The sequence below is a fragment of the Phyllobates terribilis genome, unplaced genomic scaffold (assembly GCF_046119375.1).
Source record: "Phyllobates terribilis strain yellow unplaced genomic scaffold, ASM4611937v1 Scaffold_11__3_contigs__length_659146591, whole genome shotgun sequence".
Lineage (NCBI taxonomy): Eukaryota > Metazoa > Chordata > Amphibia > Anura > Dendrobatidae > Phyllobates > Phyllobates terribilis.
In genome coordinates this window covers 268,465,592-268,482,603 of record NW_027362771.1, presented here as the reverse complement: position 1 = coordinate 268,482,603, position 17,012 = coordinate 268,465,592, and the positions used below count along the sequence as shown (strand labels likewise).

The following is a 17,012-nucleotide window of genomic DNA, read 5'->3' as shown; positions in this document are numbered from 1 at the left end:
ACCCAGTAGTCATGATTACTTCGAATTCTGACAATCTGAGGGTCATGCTGCAGGTAGTGCAGCAAGAAGGCACTTATGTGTCTTGCGCATCTCGGAGCCCCAAAATTATTTTCCGGGCTAGATGCAGCTAAAAATTATTTTTAATTTTAAATCTGGTGAAGCTTATTATAAATGGCCTAATAGGATCAGTGCTGCACACTGCTACAAAGCCCAAATTATTTTCCAGTCAAGATACAGATAAACATGATTAGTAATTTGAAAGCTTAAAACGGTTGGTAGGGTGATTTTAACCAATCATCAAGCTTTTACTCTCCCCAGGATGACACAGGGGTAGAAAAGCCGTTTCGGATCCATGATTTGTTCATCTTTATGAACGTGAGTCTGTCTACATTATCAGTGGAGAGCCGCGTGCGCTTATCTGTCAGCACACCACCAGCAGCGCTGAACACACGTTCAGACAGAACGCTGGCTGCGGGGCATGACAAGATCTCCAAGGCGTAAGTGGCTAGCTCCGGCCATTTATCCAGATTGGAAGCCCAAAAAGAGCAAGGGTCCAGTGACACAGTCGTGGCTTCAATGTTTACTTGGAGATACTCCTGTACCATCGTCTCTAGGCGTTGACTATGTGTCAGACTTCTTGTCTCCTGTGGCCTTGCAAAGGATGGGCTAAAAAAGTGGTGAAATGATTCCGCAAAATTGATGTTACCAGCAGATACTGTGGTTCTGTTACGGTTTGAGTGCTGAACACTTGACGGTCCCACGGTTGGCAAGTTGGAACTGTGAGATTCACTACGTGCACCACTGGTATTTTGTGGAAAAGCACATGTAAGATTCTGCAACAGTCTCTGCTGATACTCCTGCATGCATGCATCCCTTTCTATGGCAGGAATAATTTCTGCAAATTTACTTTTGTACCGGGGATCTAACAGTGTGGCAACCCAGTAGTCAGGATTATTTCTAATTCTCACAATTCGAGGGTCATGTTGCAGGTAGTGCAGCAAGAAGGCACTCATGTGTGTTGCGCATCCAGGAGCACCAAGTCCCTGTTGTGTTGGTGGCGAGGTAACAATCATGCTTCCTTCCTCTGTCCTCTCCCCCCAACCTCGCACAACAGAAATGTGATCAAGGTCTCCCTCATCTGATGAGTCTTCCATCAGTTCGTCCTCCACTTCTTCCTGGGCTCCTGCACCTTCCTCACTAGTTTGGCTGCTACCATGCGCCCTGGTTAAACCATCTCCCCCACCCTCACATGCCTGCCGCCTTGGTGCTGACGACCGTCTGGACCTTGCAGATGTTAGCCCTTCCGCATACAACTCCTCCTCCTCTACTTCCTCCACCTCCTCTTGTGCCACCACCTGACTCCGAATTCTGTTTAACATGTGCTCCAGCATGTAAATCACCGGAATAGTCATGCTGATAATGGCATCGTCAGCACTAAACATCTTCGTCGCCATTTCAAAACTGTGCAGAAGGGTGCATAGGTCCCTGATCTGAGACCACTCCTCCAGCGTGATTTGCCCCACCTCTGAATCTCGTTGGCCCAGGCTATACGTCAGAACGTATTGCACCAGGGCTTGTCGGTGCTGCCACAGTCGCTGCAACATGTGCAGAGTTGAATTCCACCGGGTAGGCACATCGCATTTTAGCCGGTGAAGTGGCAGGCCCAACGACTTCTGTAGAGATGTAAGTCGCTGAGCTGCGGGATGCGAACGGCGGAAGTGAGCACACAGCGACCGTGCCCTCTGCAGAAGGCCATCTAGTCTGGGATAGTGGGCTAAAAATTGCTGGACAACCAGGTTCAACACGTGAGCCATACAAGGCACGTGTGTGACATTGCCACGGCGAAGGGCCGCACCCAGGTTTGCAGCATTGTCGCACACGGCCTTCCCTGGTTTCGGGTCCAGTGGAGACAACCATTCATGAAATTGGTTCTCCAGAGCTGACCACAACTCCTCAGCTGTGTGACTCACATTTCCCAGACATTTCAATGTAAAAACCGCCTGATGACGTTGAGCCCTACTGCCAGCATAGTAAGGAGGTGTGCAGGATCCCTTCTGCGCAGTTAGAAAGCTTGTGGCATGACCAGACAGGCTTTGGGTGCAGGTGGAAGACCGAGAGGAGGTTGAGGAGGCAGAAGCAGTGGAGGAAAAATGACATAAAGAGGATTGACGCACAACTCGTGGGGACGGCAAGACTTGGACAGCAGCCCCTTGTCCTGCTGTCACCATAGTTACCCAGTGCCCAGTCAGCGACATGTAACGCCCCTGTCCATGCCTACTCGTCCAAGTGTCTGTGGTGAAATGCACCCTGTCACACACAGAGTTTCTCAAAGAAGCGGTGATGTTGTGTGCGACATGCTGGTGGAGCGCAGGCACACCTTTCTTTGAGAAGTAGTGCCGACTGGGCATCTGGTACTGGGGCACTGCGACGGACATAAGGTCTCGAAAATCCTCTGTGTCCACCAGGCGGAAAGGCAGCATTTCTGTAGCCAAGAGCTTGCAGATGGTGAAATTCAACCTCTTAGCTTTCTCATGGCTAGGAGGAAATGGTCTTTTACTTGTCCACATCTGAGGGACCGAGGGCTGGCTATTGTGCTTAGACGGGGTTGATAAGGGTGTCCCCGGCAAACTGCCGGTCTGTGAGGAAGATGCAGGCGGACATGTTAGGTTGCCTTGATCCAAAGGTGGTGCTATCGATGTCGGACAGCGCTCAACACCAGCTGGTGTTACCACCTCCAAAGAAAATGATGACCTGCCAATCACGCTGGCTGTTGCGGGTAAAGAGGTGGCAGGTCTGCGCCCCAAAACAGGTGTGACTGCTGTCCCCCCAGTCACAGAGGATGAAGAGGCCGCGGATGCACAAGATATGGCAGACGGTGGTTGGCCCGGCCGGCTAGACCGCATTGTAGCACACTGAGCTTCCCACTGCAACTTATGCTTCATGTCCATGTGCCGGTTCATGCATGAAGTACTCAAACTATGTATTTTTTGGCCTCTACTTAGCTTTTGCTGACAAATGTTACAGATAACACGAGTTGGGTCATCTTTATCGATCTGAAAAAATGCCCAGGCTATGCAAGGCTTAGCACCCATGCGACCTGAAGAGCCACCACGACTTGTGGTGAGAGGCAGAGTTGTGTTTGAGGATGCAGTTGTTGACGTGCTTCCAGTACTACGTCTCTGTCCAGGAAGGCGCAACCTGACCTCGTCGTCACTAGCATCTTCCTCCACCTCCTCTGCTGACCTCATCTCTTGGCTGACTGTGGGTTGACAGTAAGTGGGATCTCCGACCTCATCATCATCACCCTGTGCGTTATCACACCCGTCGTCCTCAGAGCCAACCTGTTCCTGCCCTGACAAAAAACTAAAGTTGTCGCTCCAATCAGGTATTTGAGTCTTATCATCGTCTTCCTCATTGTCTCCACCAACAGGAGTTACAGTTTGGGAATGAGGGTCTACATTATGGTCAGAACCTTCTGCGTCAGGTCCTGGATCCGACTCATAAAGATTCTGGGCATCAGTGCAGATCATTTCCTCGTCTGGATTCACAGAAGCGCTGGAGTCGACCTCTGATTCCCAGGCTATAGTATGAGTAAACAGCTCTGCAGACTCAACCATCTGTTCTACCTCATACTCAGACGGGCAGCTGGAGATTTGGGAGCTGTGAGGAAGCAAGTGCGATTTGGGTCACACCTTTGAGGACTGGAGTATTTGTGATGTTGAAGTTGATGTGGAGGAGAGCCCACTTAAAGGAGCACTTGATATCCGTTGAAGCACCTGCTGTTTTTGTGCCTCATCTGGAATTTGTAGCGATTGGCGTGGCCGTAAGAAAGGGATCTTATCACATTGTCCGCTAAAAGAAGTAGACATTTTAGTTTGGCTGGAAGATGGTCTTTCTTCTGCACCTACCCCACGGACACAACCTTTTTTCCCCTTCCCAACACGCCTATTCCCCTTTCCACCAGCAGCAGGCCTTTTTCCACTCATTTTGGTGGTTAACTAATTCACAACTCTGGAGTTGTTTGCACAAAAAAACAATGGATGGTAACCGAGCAGAGCTGAGTGGCCAAACTGTGGTATTAGGCCAAAACTATTGGCTGGGTTAGATGCAGAAAAAAATTATTTTTAATTTGCAACCTGATGGAGGTCAGTATAGATGGACTAATAGACCAAGTCCCACACACCGCTAGAAGCCCAAATATTTTTTCAGAGCTAGATGCAGAAAATTTTTTTATTCAATTTGCAACCTGATGGAGGTCAGTATAGATGGACTAATAGACCAAGTCCCACACACTGCTAGAAGCCCAAATATTTTTTCAGAGCTAGATGCAGAAAAAAATTATTTTTAATTTGCAACCTGATGGAGGTCAGTATAGATGGACTAATAGACCAAGTCCCACACACTGCTAGAAGCCCAAATATTTTTTCAGAGCTAGATGCAGAAAAAAATTATTTTTAATTTGCAACCTGATGGAGGTCAGTATAGATGGACTAATAGACCAAGTCCCACACACTGCTAGAAGCCCAAATATTTTTTCAGAGCTAGATGCAGAAAAAAATTATTTTTAATTTGCAACCTGATGGAGGTCAGTATAGATGGACTAATAGACCAAGTCCCACACACCGCTAGAAGCCCAAATATTTTTTCAGAGCTAGATGCAGAAAAAAATTATATTCAATTTGCAACCTGCTGGACGTCAGTATAGAAGGACTAATAGTACAAGTCCCACACACTGCTAGAAGCCCAAATATTTTTTCAGAGCTAAATGAAGAAAAAAATTATTTTTAATTTGCAACCTGATGGAGGTCAGTATAGATGGACTAATAGACCAAGTCCCACACACTGCTAGAAGCCCAAATATTTTTTCAGAGCTAGATGCAGAAAAAAATTATTTTTAATTTGCAACCTGATGGAGGTCAGTATAGATGGACTAATAGACCAAGTCCCACACACTGCTAGAAGCCCAAATATTTTTTCAGAGCTAGATGCAGAAAAAAATTATTTTTAATTTGCAACCTGATGGAGGTCAGTATAGATGGACTAATAGAACAAGTCCCACACGCTGCTAGAAGCCCAAATATTTTTTCAGAGGTAAATGAAGAAAAAAATTATTTTTAATTTGCAACCTGATGGAGGTCAGTATAGATGGACTAATAGACCAAGTCCCACACACTGCTAGAAGCCCAAATATTTTTTCAGAGCTAGATGCAGAAAAAAATTATTTTTAATTTGCAACCTGATGGAGGTCAGTATAGATGGACTAATAGACCAAGTCCCACACACTGCTAGAAGCCCAAATATTTTTTCAGAGCTAGATGCAGAAAAAAATTATTTTTAATTTGCAACCTGATGGAGGTCAGTATAGATGGACTAATAGAACAAGTCCCACACGCTGCTAGAAGCCCAAATATTTTTTCAGAGATAAATGAAGAAAAAAATTATTTTTAATTTGCAACCTGATGGAGGTCAGTATAGATGGACTAATAGACCAAGTCCCACACACTGCTAGAAGCCCAAATATTTTTTCAGAGCTAGATGCAGAAAAAAATTATATTCAGTTTGCAACCTGATGGAGGTCAGTATAGATGGACTAATAGAATGATGCTATGCCCAAAAGATTTTACTTCACTAGGTGCAGTAAAAAAATTGGTATTCTATACACAGGTGGTATATCTTGCAACACAGATAGGCTACTCCACTGACTAACACACTCTGCAATAGGCCAAAAAGGATTAGCTTTGCTAGATTCAGCCAAATGCTGTGAAAAAAACTTGCACAGCACTGGCACAGACCTGCCTGGCAAAAACTGATAGGAACTGATGTAACCTAGTCCTGAAAAGGACTCCAATTACAATTAGTCTTTACTCCCACAATCTATCTATTTAAGAGCACAGACCTGCCTGATAAAAGTCGTAGGAAATGCTGTAACCTAGTCCTTAAAAGGGCTGCAATCACAACTATTCCCTACTCCCAAGCTATCTGTATATTTGTGCGAAAATTGGCTTGAAATTAACAAGGTATAGCGCACACAGCAACAGCGGTGCCGTCTAACACGCAGCTGCAGCAGTGAGAAAATGGTGGCGACGGGGAAAATGGCTTGGTCTTATAGGGCAAGGACATGTGACATACACTGCCAATCACACATGCCCTTGCTTGTGTGAAAAAAAGCACTTCGCTCCGTGTGTGCGCTGCTGATAGGCTGACAGATTGCACCTCCCCACTGCAAATGCGGGAAAGAGAAAAAAAAATGGAGATCTTCATTGTTCCTGCAGAGATCCATCCCCTGCCCCTCCCCCCGCCCCGCTGTACACTCAAACTGCGTATTAACATTAATTTTCATCATTACTGAGAAAAAATCCAGTTATGATTTTGGTGCACGAACAGTTATCGAACATAACCTCGAACAGCCGAATTTTTCTCAAATTGTTCGTGTTCGCCGACCGGCTCGAACACCGCCCAAAACAGCTCGAATTTGAGATTGGCGAACAGTTCGAGTAGAACAACGCTCATCTCTAATATTAACATCAACTCAAATACAATACTATGTAAAATAAGCTACAATACTTGTTGCTAAAGTAAGACCTTTTGTGTTCACGTTGCCCAGTGAATCAGCAAAGCACAATCTGATTACACTTCATTTAAAAATTACATTTTCTAGGAAATAGTATTCACTAAATAATTAATGTAGAAATATTATTTTGTTTAATGTATGGAAACTAAGTGAAGAATTGACTATTTTTTGCCAATTAAAGGATTTTTTTTATACCAACAATGTAAAAATTTATGTACAACAGTAATATAAACCTTATATAATAAGATTCTGCGTAATGGGCATGTTATTTCTATAGAAGATGTGAGATAAATGTTTGCCAGACACCTCTGGTATTAATTATCCAGAGGGAAACAAAAAGCTTAGCAGTAAAGTTCAATCTGTCAGATCAATGTATCGGATAAATGTAGGCTGCCTTAAGCTCTATAGAAAATGTAGAAATGTAACAAATTTTAAAAAAATTAAGAAAATTAGGGTGATGATGATCACATCAATGGGTAGCCTTGTAATTCATTTAGTGTTGAGTCTGCTAAAGAAGAGCGAGCTTTTTCTATTAAGTCATTTGAGTGGTAGACCCCTATCTATGATGACCTCGTGCCATATTGGCTTTTTTTATTGAAATTATATTTAATTTTTACAGTAAATTGTTTTTACCTTTAGCAAAGATATGTGCATGGCATTTTACTTTCTTCAGTGTTGGGTATTAAATACGCTTTCTCTTTTTTCATATAGGAGGATGACAGTGATTGTGGTGGCGTATCTGGTTTAACTCCTTCGCTATGGTCCATGATAGGCATTCAGTTTGTCCTGCTCTGGCTTTTATCTGGTAGTAAGCATTGTCAATTATGACCCTGAAAACCAAAATCTACATTTCTTAATTCAACATCCTGCCAAAAGATTAACCTTGGATTTACCTTAAATGAGGTCACTTAATTGAGACAATTGAAGAATGGCTGTGTCTATGCTGTGACTTATTCATCTGTGACAAATTCACAGAGACACCTACAAAGTCTGCATGTCGGAGTGTCAAATTCTCAGTGGCAACATGTGTGAATGCTGCATCATCTATGCCATCGGAACAGAAATCTACAGTAAATGTGCTTTATTGAACTATGATGATCTCTTTGTTGCATCGTCAATGACTTTATGTAAAAGGGCTCCCTTTAATATTGCTTCTGTACAACATGATTTGTAACATTTATTTGACCTTCAGTTTGTTGCACCCCAGCCCTATATGCGTCTACTTGTGTACATCAAATCTATTTTATTATTGTGCACTGTATTTAGAAGAGCACTAATGCTTTTAATATATAAATGTATGTGGAAAAAGCTGGAATGCTCCTGTTTTAGTCAAGTGCAAATATATTGGTTAGTCTTCTTAAAAAAACAAAACAAAAAGAAAAACAAAAAACAAACTGAAATGCCTTATATTGTATATTGAATGGCTTGATTTGCCAAATGAGAGTACAAACACAAAGACATATATACTCAAATCGTTTTATGAGCATCAAATATCAAAAGACGAGTAAGTGTATACTGTACCATTCTGCATATACATTTGGTGGGTGTTTGAGAGCTTGATCTTTGTGAATCTCATTGGGTGGCGTGTAAATCTTTTCAACTCTAGTTTTGTACATGTGGTTCTGTATATCAAAGCTAACCAAAGTTTCTAACGACTGAGAAGTATTCAGTGGGAAACATTTTGGTTAGGAAATCTACCAATGGTATTTAGCATGCTCATGCTGCTGCTATTTTATTTTCGTTAGAATGACATTTGTAGTCTTTTCTGAGTTAATATATTGTTGTGTGAAAACCTAAGGACTGCAATATGATGCTATTGCTAATCAATTTGCTTTCATAATAATTTTCCAAGTGTAATCTGCAGTTGAGTATAGATAGTGTAAATGAATGTACTGGAAGGGTATCGATGTATAGTATGATATCATAAGCATTTATTTATTCTATTATTTGCCTTTTAAAGTCAACTGCATAAACTCAGAAGAATCTTTAACATCTAAAACCGATGGCTAATGCATGATGTAGCAAGTAAAATAGATGGTGAATACGCACTATTATTAATTTCATTATTCTTGGAGTTTGATTGCCTATTTTTGCCAATCCTAAGTGGGGTTTTGTCATGCAATCTGCTACTGATATGAAATCAAGAAAACATTGTTATTAGAGATGATCAAAACGTTTCACAGAACACTAGTCGATCAGCCACATCTGTCGTTCGTGGCCTCCAGACCAGGGTCCTGTGAACCTCTTACCTACCAGAATAACTAACGCTTCTTTTAATTAGTTGGTTCGTTGAGACATCATCATTACGACCCAACATAGGCATGACATTGTGCCAGGTCCTACTAATCAGAAGATGCAGCGAAGATGGCATCAGGCTGAAAGATGCCTGCTAAACCAGTGTCCTTTGAATCTTTTTGATTATCTCTAGTAATTACCTATTATTTTTTTAAATCAAAAATAAAAACAGATTGAATAATAAAAAAAAAGTTTATTATTTTACTATTAAATCTTAAATAAAAAGATATTTAAGTTTAAGGTAAACAAGAAAACTGCATAAAGCCTTTTGATAAATAAATACATTTACTTAAAAACTTATGCTGCAAGCTGAGCTATGATTTAGTTTTGTCCTAATTTTTATCAGAGGCAATATTCAGCAGAGCCCAAATTAACAAAAATAATAGCCACATAAATAAGTGTATTACTAACATGCACAAATATAATAATTTCAAAATGCAGATACAAAAAAATGTGCAATTTCCCTTTTTAATTTAACTATCTTTATTTATTTTCTTTCTTATTTAAAGTCATACAATTAACATTTAAAGTTGAATACATGTATTTTTTAAAGACTAGTGCAGAATATTCAAAATGTATTTATGATGTCCTTAAAGAGTAAAATATGAAGAAACAATTTAACAAATTTTTATTTAATTTCACCCTTTAATTCTTCATATTACTATTGACTTGTGATATTCAAACTCATTTTATTGGGTGTTTTGGTTTTTCAATATAATGTGACTTCTTAAAAAAATAAATAAATTAAAAATAGACTGCTGGTGGCAACACTTAAATGCATTTAATATATTTAAAGATTTCTGGTAAAAACATACTAAAAGTTTTTTGTGCTACAAAATTGTAGCCCAGATAGAGTAATAGAAATGTGATGACTAGTGATAAGCAAATATATTTTAGTGAAATTGAATACTACTCAAATATCACAAAAATTGGCATTCAACAAAATGCAGATTTTTTGTAATTTGCTTCCACGCGGATTCAGCAGCCACATTTTGCTGAACCATAAAGCGCCATCTAAAGGTTAAAAACTAAAAAATCCCTAAACTCACCTTATCGCTCTCCTCTCCGGCCCCATCGCCCCTCACTATCACCCGTCAGGTTCTCGACACATCTTCTTATCAATGCTGCTAAGTGCTAAATTCCTGGGCCTCGTCACACTAGGGCGGGACTTCCGGCTCTGATGAGGCACAGGACGTTTCTGCTCATGTGCACGCATAGTCACAGCGCATGTTGTGGCGTCATGACATCATGACCTTATGCTTGAGCAGAAGTATTCCAGGCCTCATCAGATACAGAAGTTCCGACCTATGATGAAGAGGCCAAGGGATTCAGCGCTCAGCGGCGATGATAAGAAGATACACTGTGGACCGAACAGGTGACGGTGAGGAGTGGAGGGGCCTGAGAAGTGAGCGGTAATGTGAGTATAAGTATTTTTTATTTTTTTTTACAACTTACAAATATTATGCTGTGAGATATGGACAGACGCCAGAGAATAATAAAAAACATTCAATTCATGGAAAATAACTTTGCTGTGAATGAAATTTTCTGGAAAAATCCACGTGAACAAGTGAATTTAAATTTTGCCTGATTTGCTCATCTCTATTATTGACATTAACTGAAAGTAAACACACAAAAATATTGAAAATGGCTTTATTCAGCATAGCCTATTCATATCCCTAAAAATGGGTTATGATGACCTTAAATCAAGGGGGAATTGGATGTTTCGCCCCCAGCAGTTCGCCCCCAGCAATTCGCCCCCGGGTACATTTCGCCCCCGCACATTTCGTCCCCAGCAATTCGCCCCCAGGATGTTTTGCCCCTGCTCATCTCACCCCCGCACATATTGCCCCCAGATCACCCCCGGCCCGGGGGCGAAACGTGCGGAGGCGAAATTTGCGGGGGCGAATCTTCCTGGGGGCGAAATGATAGGGGCGAAATGTGCGGTGGCAAAATGTACCTGGGAGTGAACAGATGGGGGCAAATTGCTGGGGGCGAACTGCTGGGGGCGAAACTTCCTATAACCAAATCAAGGTATGGACAATTGTGTAAGCATGAAACCATAATAATATATGTAATTAAACTGGTTTGCCTCTTTAGTTTCTTGCAGTAGTATAAAGTCTAGCCAGTTGGCTAGGCTATGATTTTAATAAAGGGAAACTGTGCCCTAATAATTTTAATTGGCAGAATGTTTTCCTACAATAATTTCTCTCTCATGTTCCTTTTTGTATCCAGAAGTCTACTTATGTATGTTAGACTTTTTTATGGTTAGTGAACATCTGCTTTTATAAGTAAAATAGTAATAGCCAAAGGATGATTTTCCTGAATCTTTTTGTACCACCATCAAATACCATATACTGTACAAACTTTTTAATTTTATTGTAAACTGAAAAATAATTATCTATTTACAACCCTGCCAATTCTTTCAGAAATACCTTGATTGTCGTATAAATGACAGTGTGTTCAAAATGATTTGCAACATTTATATCAATAGAATAGTTGTATTCAATGTGAATTTTCATCTGAAAAAAAAAAGATTCTGGAAAAAATACAACTGATCAAGTTGAATATAAGAAAAGTGAATTTCCTTTGTTATCCTTATTGCTTTTTTAAGCTTTGTTTACAATGATGCTAAATATTTGTATGTACACATGATTTTCCTGATATAGTTATTATCCAAGAAATATAGTGTTCAATATAATCGTTATTTTTAATTCCAAGTCATTGGGGGTTAAATGGATAAATAACTATTAAAATGTTTTGTTAATGAGTACTTTTTTTAATGATAGGCACTATCTGACATGTTTAGCAGCTTGGTGGGGAACAAGTTACTTAGACTATTTGCTTACTAAGCCACTCTGCTGCTGGTTGATTAGAAGGCAGAAGCGTTAAGCTTCTGATTGAGTATACACACAGTAGTGTATGAGCTCAACAGAAACTCTCTGAGAATGTACACAAAGTGGAATATATGATAATAGATTTTTTATTGAGCCCACACCCAACTCTGTGCATACACTCAGGCAGAAGCTCTTGTGTCTTCTGAGTGACTTTATGCAAAATGGCTTTTTGAGTGATTGTGAACGACTTGGGACCTGAACCACTACCAATATGCTGCACATGTTATGTAGTACCTAAAATAAAAAAATCTCTTTAATGAACCCTTTCTTTTCATTTCATGCACAACTTAAACTAGGTCCACATCAGCCTTTGTCTTCACATTTTACAAATGTTACATTTAGGATAAGTGACATGCAGATTAATGCCATAATGCTTAAAGAAGGTCTTCTGATGAAAGCACGCATTCACTATATGACTGTAGAATTTTGAATCCTTACTGCATGCTCACTGTCGGAATTCTGGTGGAAGTGGGTGGTCATGTGACCGCAAGTAGGTGATTTGCGTACATGTGGTCACATGCCGACTAGACATGCTCGGCCTCGCTTATCTAGTCGGAATGTGGCCGGAATTCTATCAGCACACAGTGTGCACACTGTAAAGATCCAGAGGTCTGCAGTCACATAGAGTGACCGCAGACTTTCATCAGAAGACAGGACAACCCCTTTGAGTTTGTAACAGTTTCAATTCAGTTGATAATTTTTCTTTCTTCATCTAAAAATTGCTTGGCACTACAATTTAAAAGTGTTTCAATACAATTAATAAAACATGAAGAGGTTTTGAAAATTAATATTTTTTAAGCATCAATGTCCAACCCATCTTAAATGGTTTATCTAAGATTAGAAAAAATAGAACTGCAAAGGTGTAGTTTCCCAGCAAGTGAGCTATTCTTGTCCGTAAGCGGTGTATGATATTGTAGCTTATCTTCATTCAAAGGAATGGAGACATTTTTTCTTATACTGAACAACACCTTTAATAATTTTAGATGATATAACACATCAATAATGGTATGAAAAAGGAGTAAGCAGTAACAAAATGATAGTAAGATATTACTGATTATGTATTTACTATGATGGTTTGATGACTAGACACATTTGTGATATAGCAAAAATATAACATTATACCAAATACATCATTTTATGTGTCATAACAAACTAATTTATTTATTTACTATTATTTGACATGCGATAGCAAATATTTTTATTGTGATAATGATAACACCAATAACATCAACATTTTCTAATACAGTTTTACCTTTTCATATTATGAAACCTTTGTACTCATCTATATAACTTGTATTCACATGGGAATTTGCATTATTAGTAACTTGAATATTTACAGCATTTAGTTTTTTTAGATATACATTTCTCCACCCAGAGTAGTAGAATTAAGACACAAGAGTACATTTATCAAAACTAGTGCAAGTACAGGAATTGTCCATAGCAACCATTCAAAGTAAACTCTTCATGAAAGCAGCAACTTAATTGGTTGCCCTGGACCAGGGGTGCAGCTTCGCCCCCGCTGGATAGACTGCTTGCCTGTTAGATCAGCATTGTCTGTGTAGCCCCAAATGAGCACACTGACCACTAGTTCAGGTATAAGATCTCCGAGCTGCAAAGACTGTTATGGACGGCTTCCTATCGCTATATAAATAATGAATTATCCTAACAACTGTCAACCTATCAGAGGCTGGTGTAAAGTCATATTAATAAGTACTATGGAAGTCCCTGGAAAAACAGGAAGGAGGGTGGACTGCAGGGAGGGCGAGAGTTCTGTACTGCAGTGCAGAGGGCTAGATAGAGGCACAGAAATTAAGATACTTCTTAGTAAACAGGGGCACAAAGCCTGAGAAAGGTAAAAACATGGGTTTCCTGCTCATTAAAAGACCCAATTTATCCCACAGATTGCCAAGCTGGGAGGTCTGTCAACAGAACGGTTGCAATCTGCCAGGCTTTGCTTTGCCCCTTGTTTAGGAACTGAACTGTCATCCTAAATTTACCTTGTACTTTATGTGAGTGCTGTACCCCCTAGTACAGTAGCTCATTTCAAATAAAGGACGCGCCCATCACTAAAGTTCACTCCAAGGCAGATGAAAATACCACTGATTTTTTATGGTGTTCCCCTTCCTTCTTCTCAGATCTCTTGTCAATGTGCACCTTCGCATCTTCAAATTTGACACCTAATTCTTTCAGAGCGACTTGCAATTTTGCTTCCTGTCTGCCCCATCCTCCCACTAAAATATCCCTTAACACCTTCTGGCCCTTTGCTCCCACCTACACAGAACCTGTACTACCTCGTGGTTCCATGGCCTAACCCTCAAAGGTCCACTCCCTTGGCCCCTTTCCTTACAGAACGCCCTTAAAAGACCATGCAAACATGTTGCCTCTCTTTGCTCATGCCCACCACAACTCCTCTGCTCACCTAAAACAAACATTGAAAACCTTTTGCCTGCCATCTTTAATGAGTAAATGGCATAAAAGATGCAAAAAAAAACAATTGTTTGGGTGTTTGTTTTACTTTACTCCAAAACAATTCGTACTTATTAAATACTAACTTATGAACTCTAAATATGTATCTAAATGAGATAAAATGCACTGTGAGGCAAAAGTACAATATGACAATGCACCAAACAAAGGTGTACAGTACACCCTTACTATAGACAATATTTTTTTTCCTTGCATTTGTTTTGATAAATCTCCATAAATTTATTCAAAACCATGATTAGAGAGGGAATAATGATTTTGTTATTTACATTTTATAAGTGAATACATTCAATAATGTTCTCTATACTATATTACAGGGAAACTATTTTCAGACATTTTAATATGTTTATTATATCTATGTAAATTTTTTTATTGGAAAATATATTATTTAACTGGTAATCACTTTATTCATGAGATAAAGACAATGTTCTCTTCTGTTTCAAGGTTGTAAATAAATGACTTGCCTAAGAACAGGAAAATGCAAGATACTAGTAACTGCTAGCCAAAAGATGAAGTATAGCATTGTACAGTATATTTAATTTAGGTAGAAAAGAGCCAGCATCACTGCCAAACCATTGAATGTAGTTTCTGTTTCTAGTTACATTGTAGCAAACTCCTTTAGTATATCCTGTACTGTATATTCTTTTTGACTTCTAACATTTGTATTTCCCTCTTGTTCCTTTAGTAATATTCTTCCAAGGTTTTTACTGCATTTAGATAATTCACTATTAAGTGACCTTTTGCACCTCTAGTGTAACATTTTCATAAACAGTGTTTAATAAAGACTCCATCTCATTATCATCCATTTTAGATTAAACTTAGGAAAATTGCATGAACTTTTTCATGATGTTTTCAGATGAGAAGTTAGGGGAAAAAACAGAACTTAGAAATGTAAATTCCTTTTAAACACATATGGTACTGTTTGGCTTGATATGGTGACCATGATGATGATCACTAAAATTAAGTTGCAACACCACCAAAAAAAAGCATGTGCTACTTTGAATATGTCAAATCTGCTTTTTAATGGTCATTGTATGGATAGCCGTAATTTATAGTGGTCATCCATGTAGCAAACTTGAAGTGAAAAATTAGACAGGAGACTGAGTGATTAAGCATCTACATATTGCACTTTGTACGAGTGTACGAGTGATTAATATCAGTTGGTGATTGATAATACTGGACAATGGGATTTTGTATAGGTATGAGATCTTTTTGGTTTCCCCATAATTGACTATATTTATCCCAAGAATTAGATGTTGATTGTATCCATGCGTGGGACACCTTGTGTTCTCATAGAAAGATTGAAACGTTTTCAGAATATGATCTATTTTAAGGGTTCTAAATACTAAGGCTCATTCAGACGTCTGTGAAACTTGGTTTGACCGTAATCTACAGACTGGCCGCTGGTCTGCTTACCCGAACTCAGCAGCGTCACATGCTTATATGAGGATGCTGAGTTCAGGTCAGCAGACCCGTGGCCAGTCCGTGGATTGCAGTCCGTGTTCAGACCGGGTCTCAGAGATGTCTGAGTGAGCCCTAAAAGTTGAAATTCATTTTGAATTGTAAGTTTACTATCGAATTTTCTCCCAAATGAATACAATGATGTTCATCTTGATGTCCTGAAAATTATGCAGTAGCTCTATGTTCTACAATGAGTTGGTAACTGTATAAATATATAATTTACAAGTTCCCCACAAGGTCACTTTTTTCTTATATTTTTAACTTGAACACTTTTATTGGGCCTGAGAAACATGATGATATATTTTGTAAAAAATAATGCTGTATTATTGTCAAAAATGGAAAATTAAAATAAAGGGTTTCGATTTCAAATCACTCACAGGAATGAATTTCTAATTAAAGCCAGGTGACTGATCCAATATATTGTTTTCTGTATCCTACCAGAAACTTTATGGAAGAAAATGACCCAGCACGCTATATTATTTCTCAATATCACTTTACAACACAACCCTCATTGTTCATTTCATTAAAGAATATATGAATTAAAGTTCATATTTTCACAGCTATTTATCTTTTGTATGTAACATTAGACTATAAGATAGACCAATAAATCCAAAGGCTAAAACTCTTGTGCATTCTTAATGTGTAAAGGAACCATTCTTACACACAAGCTATACACCACGAGGACAAAATGATGACAGCAGAGGTACATTAGGCTGCCGAGTTCTTAAAACTCTCTTTTTTAGTTTTTTGTATGAGACTTTACTTTTAGCACATGACACTGATTTAAATAGCATTTTCATTTTTCATGATCATCACTCACACATTAATACATTTCTCTATAAATGTATGTACACATTGTATGTATGTAAAATGTTATTAAAATTCTCTGCATAGACATAGGTGTATTTCAATGGAGCTTATAATAGAATAAAAAAGGGTCTGCTTTGTTTTTCACAGAAATATACAACTTTTACCCATGGTCTGTATTACAGCTAAGTCACAACACTTCAATGGGGCTGAGCTGCAATTTCAGATTCAACCCTTGAACAAAGCGCTATTTAGTAGAAAATCAAACAGACCTTTTTTTACGATATCATACAAAACTTTACATATTTGAAACTATTGATATTAGAGTACACATGATACATGGCATTTACTCTAATGTAAAATCGTGCGCCTTACGCGTTTTTATTACCAGCTATAAGAGGACATAGTCATAAGCAAAATGTATATCTGATACACGGAATGTTTTCATTTATTTTTGGATATGACCATATAATACAGGTCAACACTGAATTATCCATCTTTTT

The 17,012-nt window shown here is 39.1% G+C and overlaps 1 protein-coding gene across 7 annotated transcripts in view; it reads left to right on the top strand.

Annotated features, from left to right (window-relative positions):
• CACNA2D1 (calcium voltage-gated channel auxiliary subunit alpha2delta 1) overlaps positions 1-16,396 on the top strand; it is a 1,188,449-nt gene extending 1,172,053 nt beyond the window's left edge. For 3 of the 7 annotated variants that reach the window (XM_073652320.1, XM_073652318.1, XM_073652314.1), the window contains one exon: positions 7,283-16,395. In XM_073652320.1, coding sequence (XP_073508421.1) covers positions 7,283-7,399 — 117 coding nt within the window. In that variant the 3' untranslated portion in view covers positions 7,400-16,395. Of the gene's footprint in view, positions 1-7,282 lie in introns of all 7 variants that reach the window. The other 4 variants (XM_073652317.1, XM_073652316.1, XM_073652315.1 and 1 more) reach the window with 3 other exon arrangements.
• The last annotated feature ends 616 nt before the right edge of the window (positions 16,397-17,012 follow it).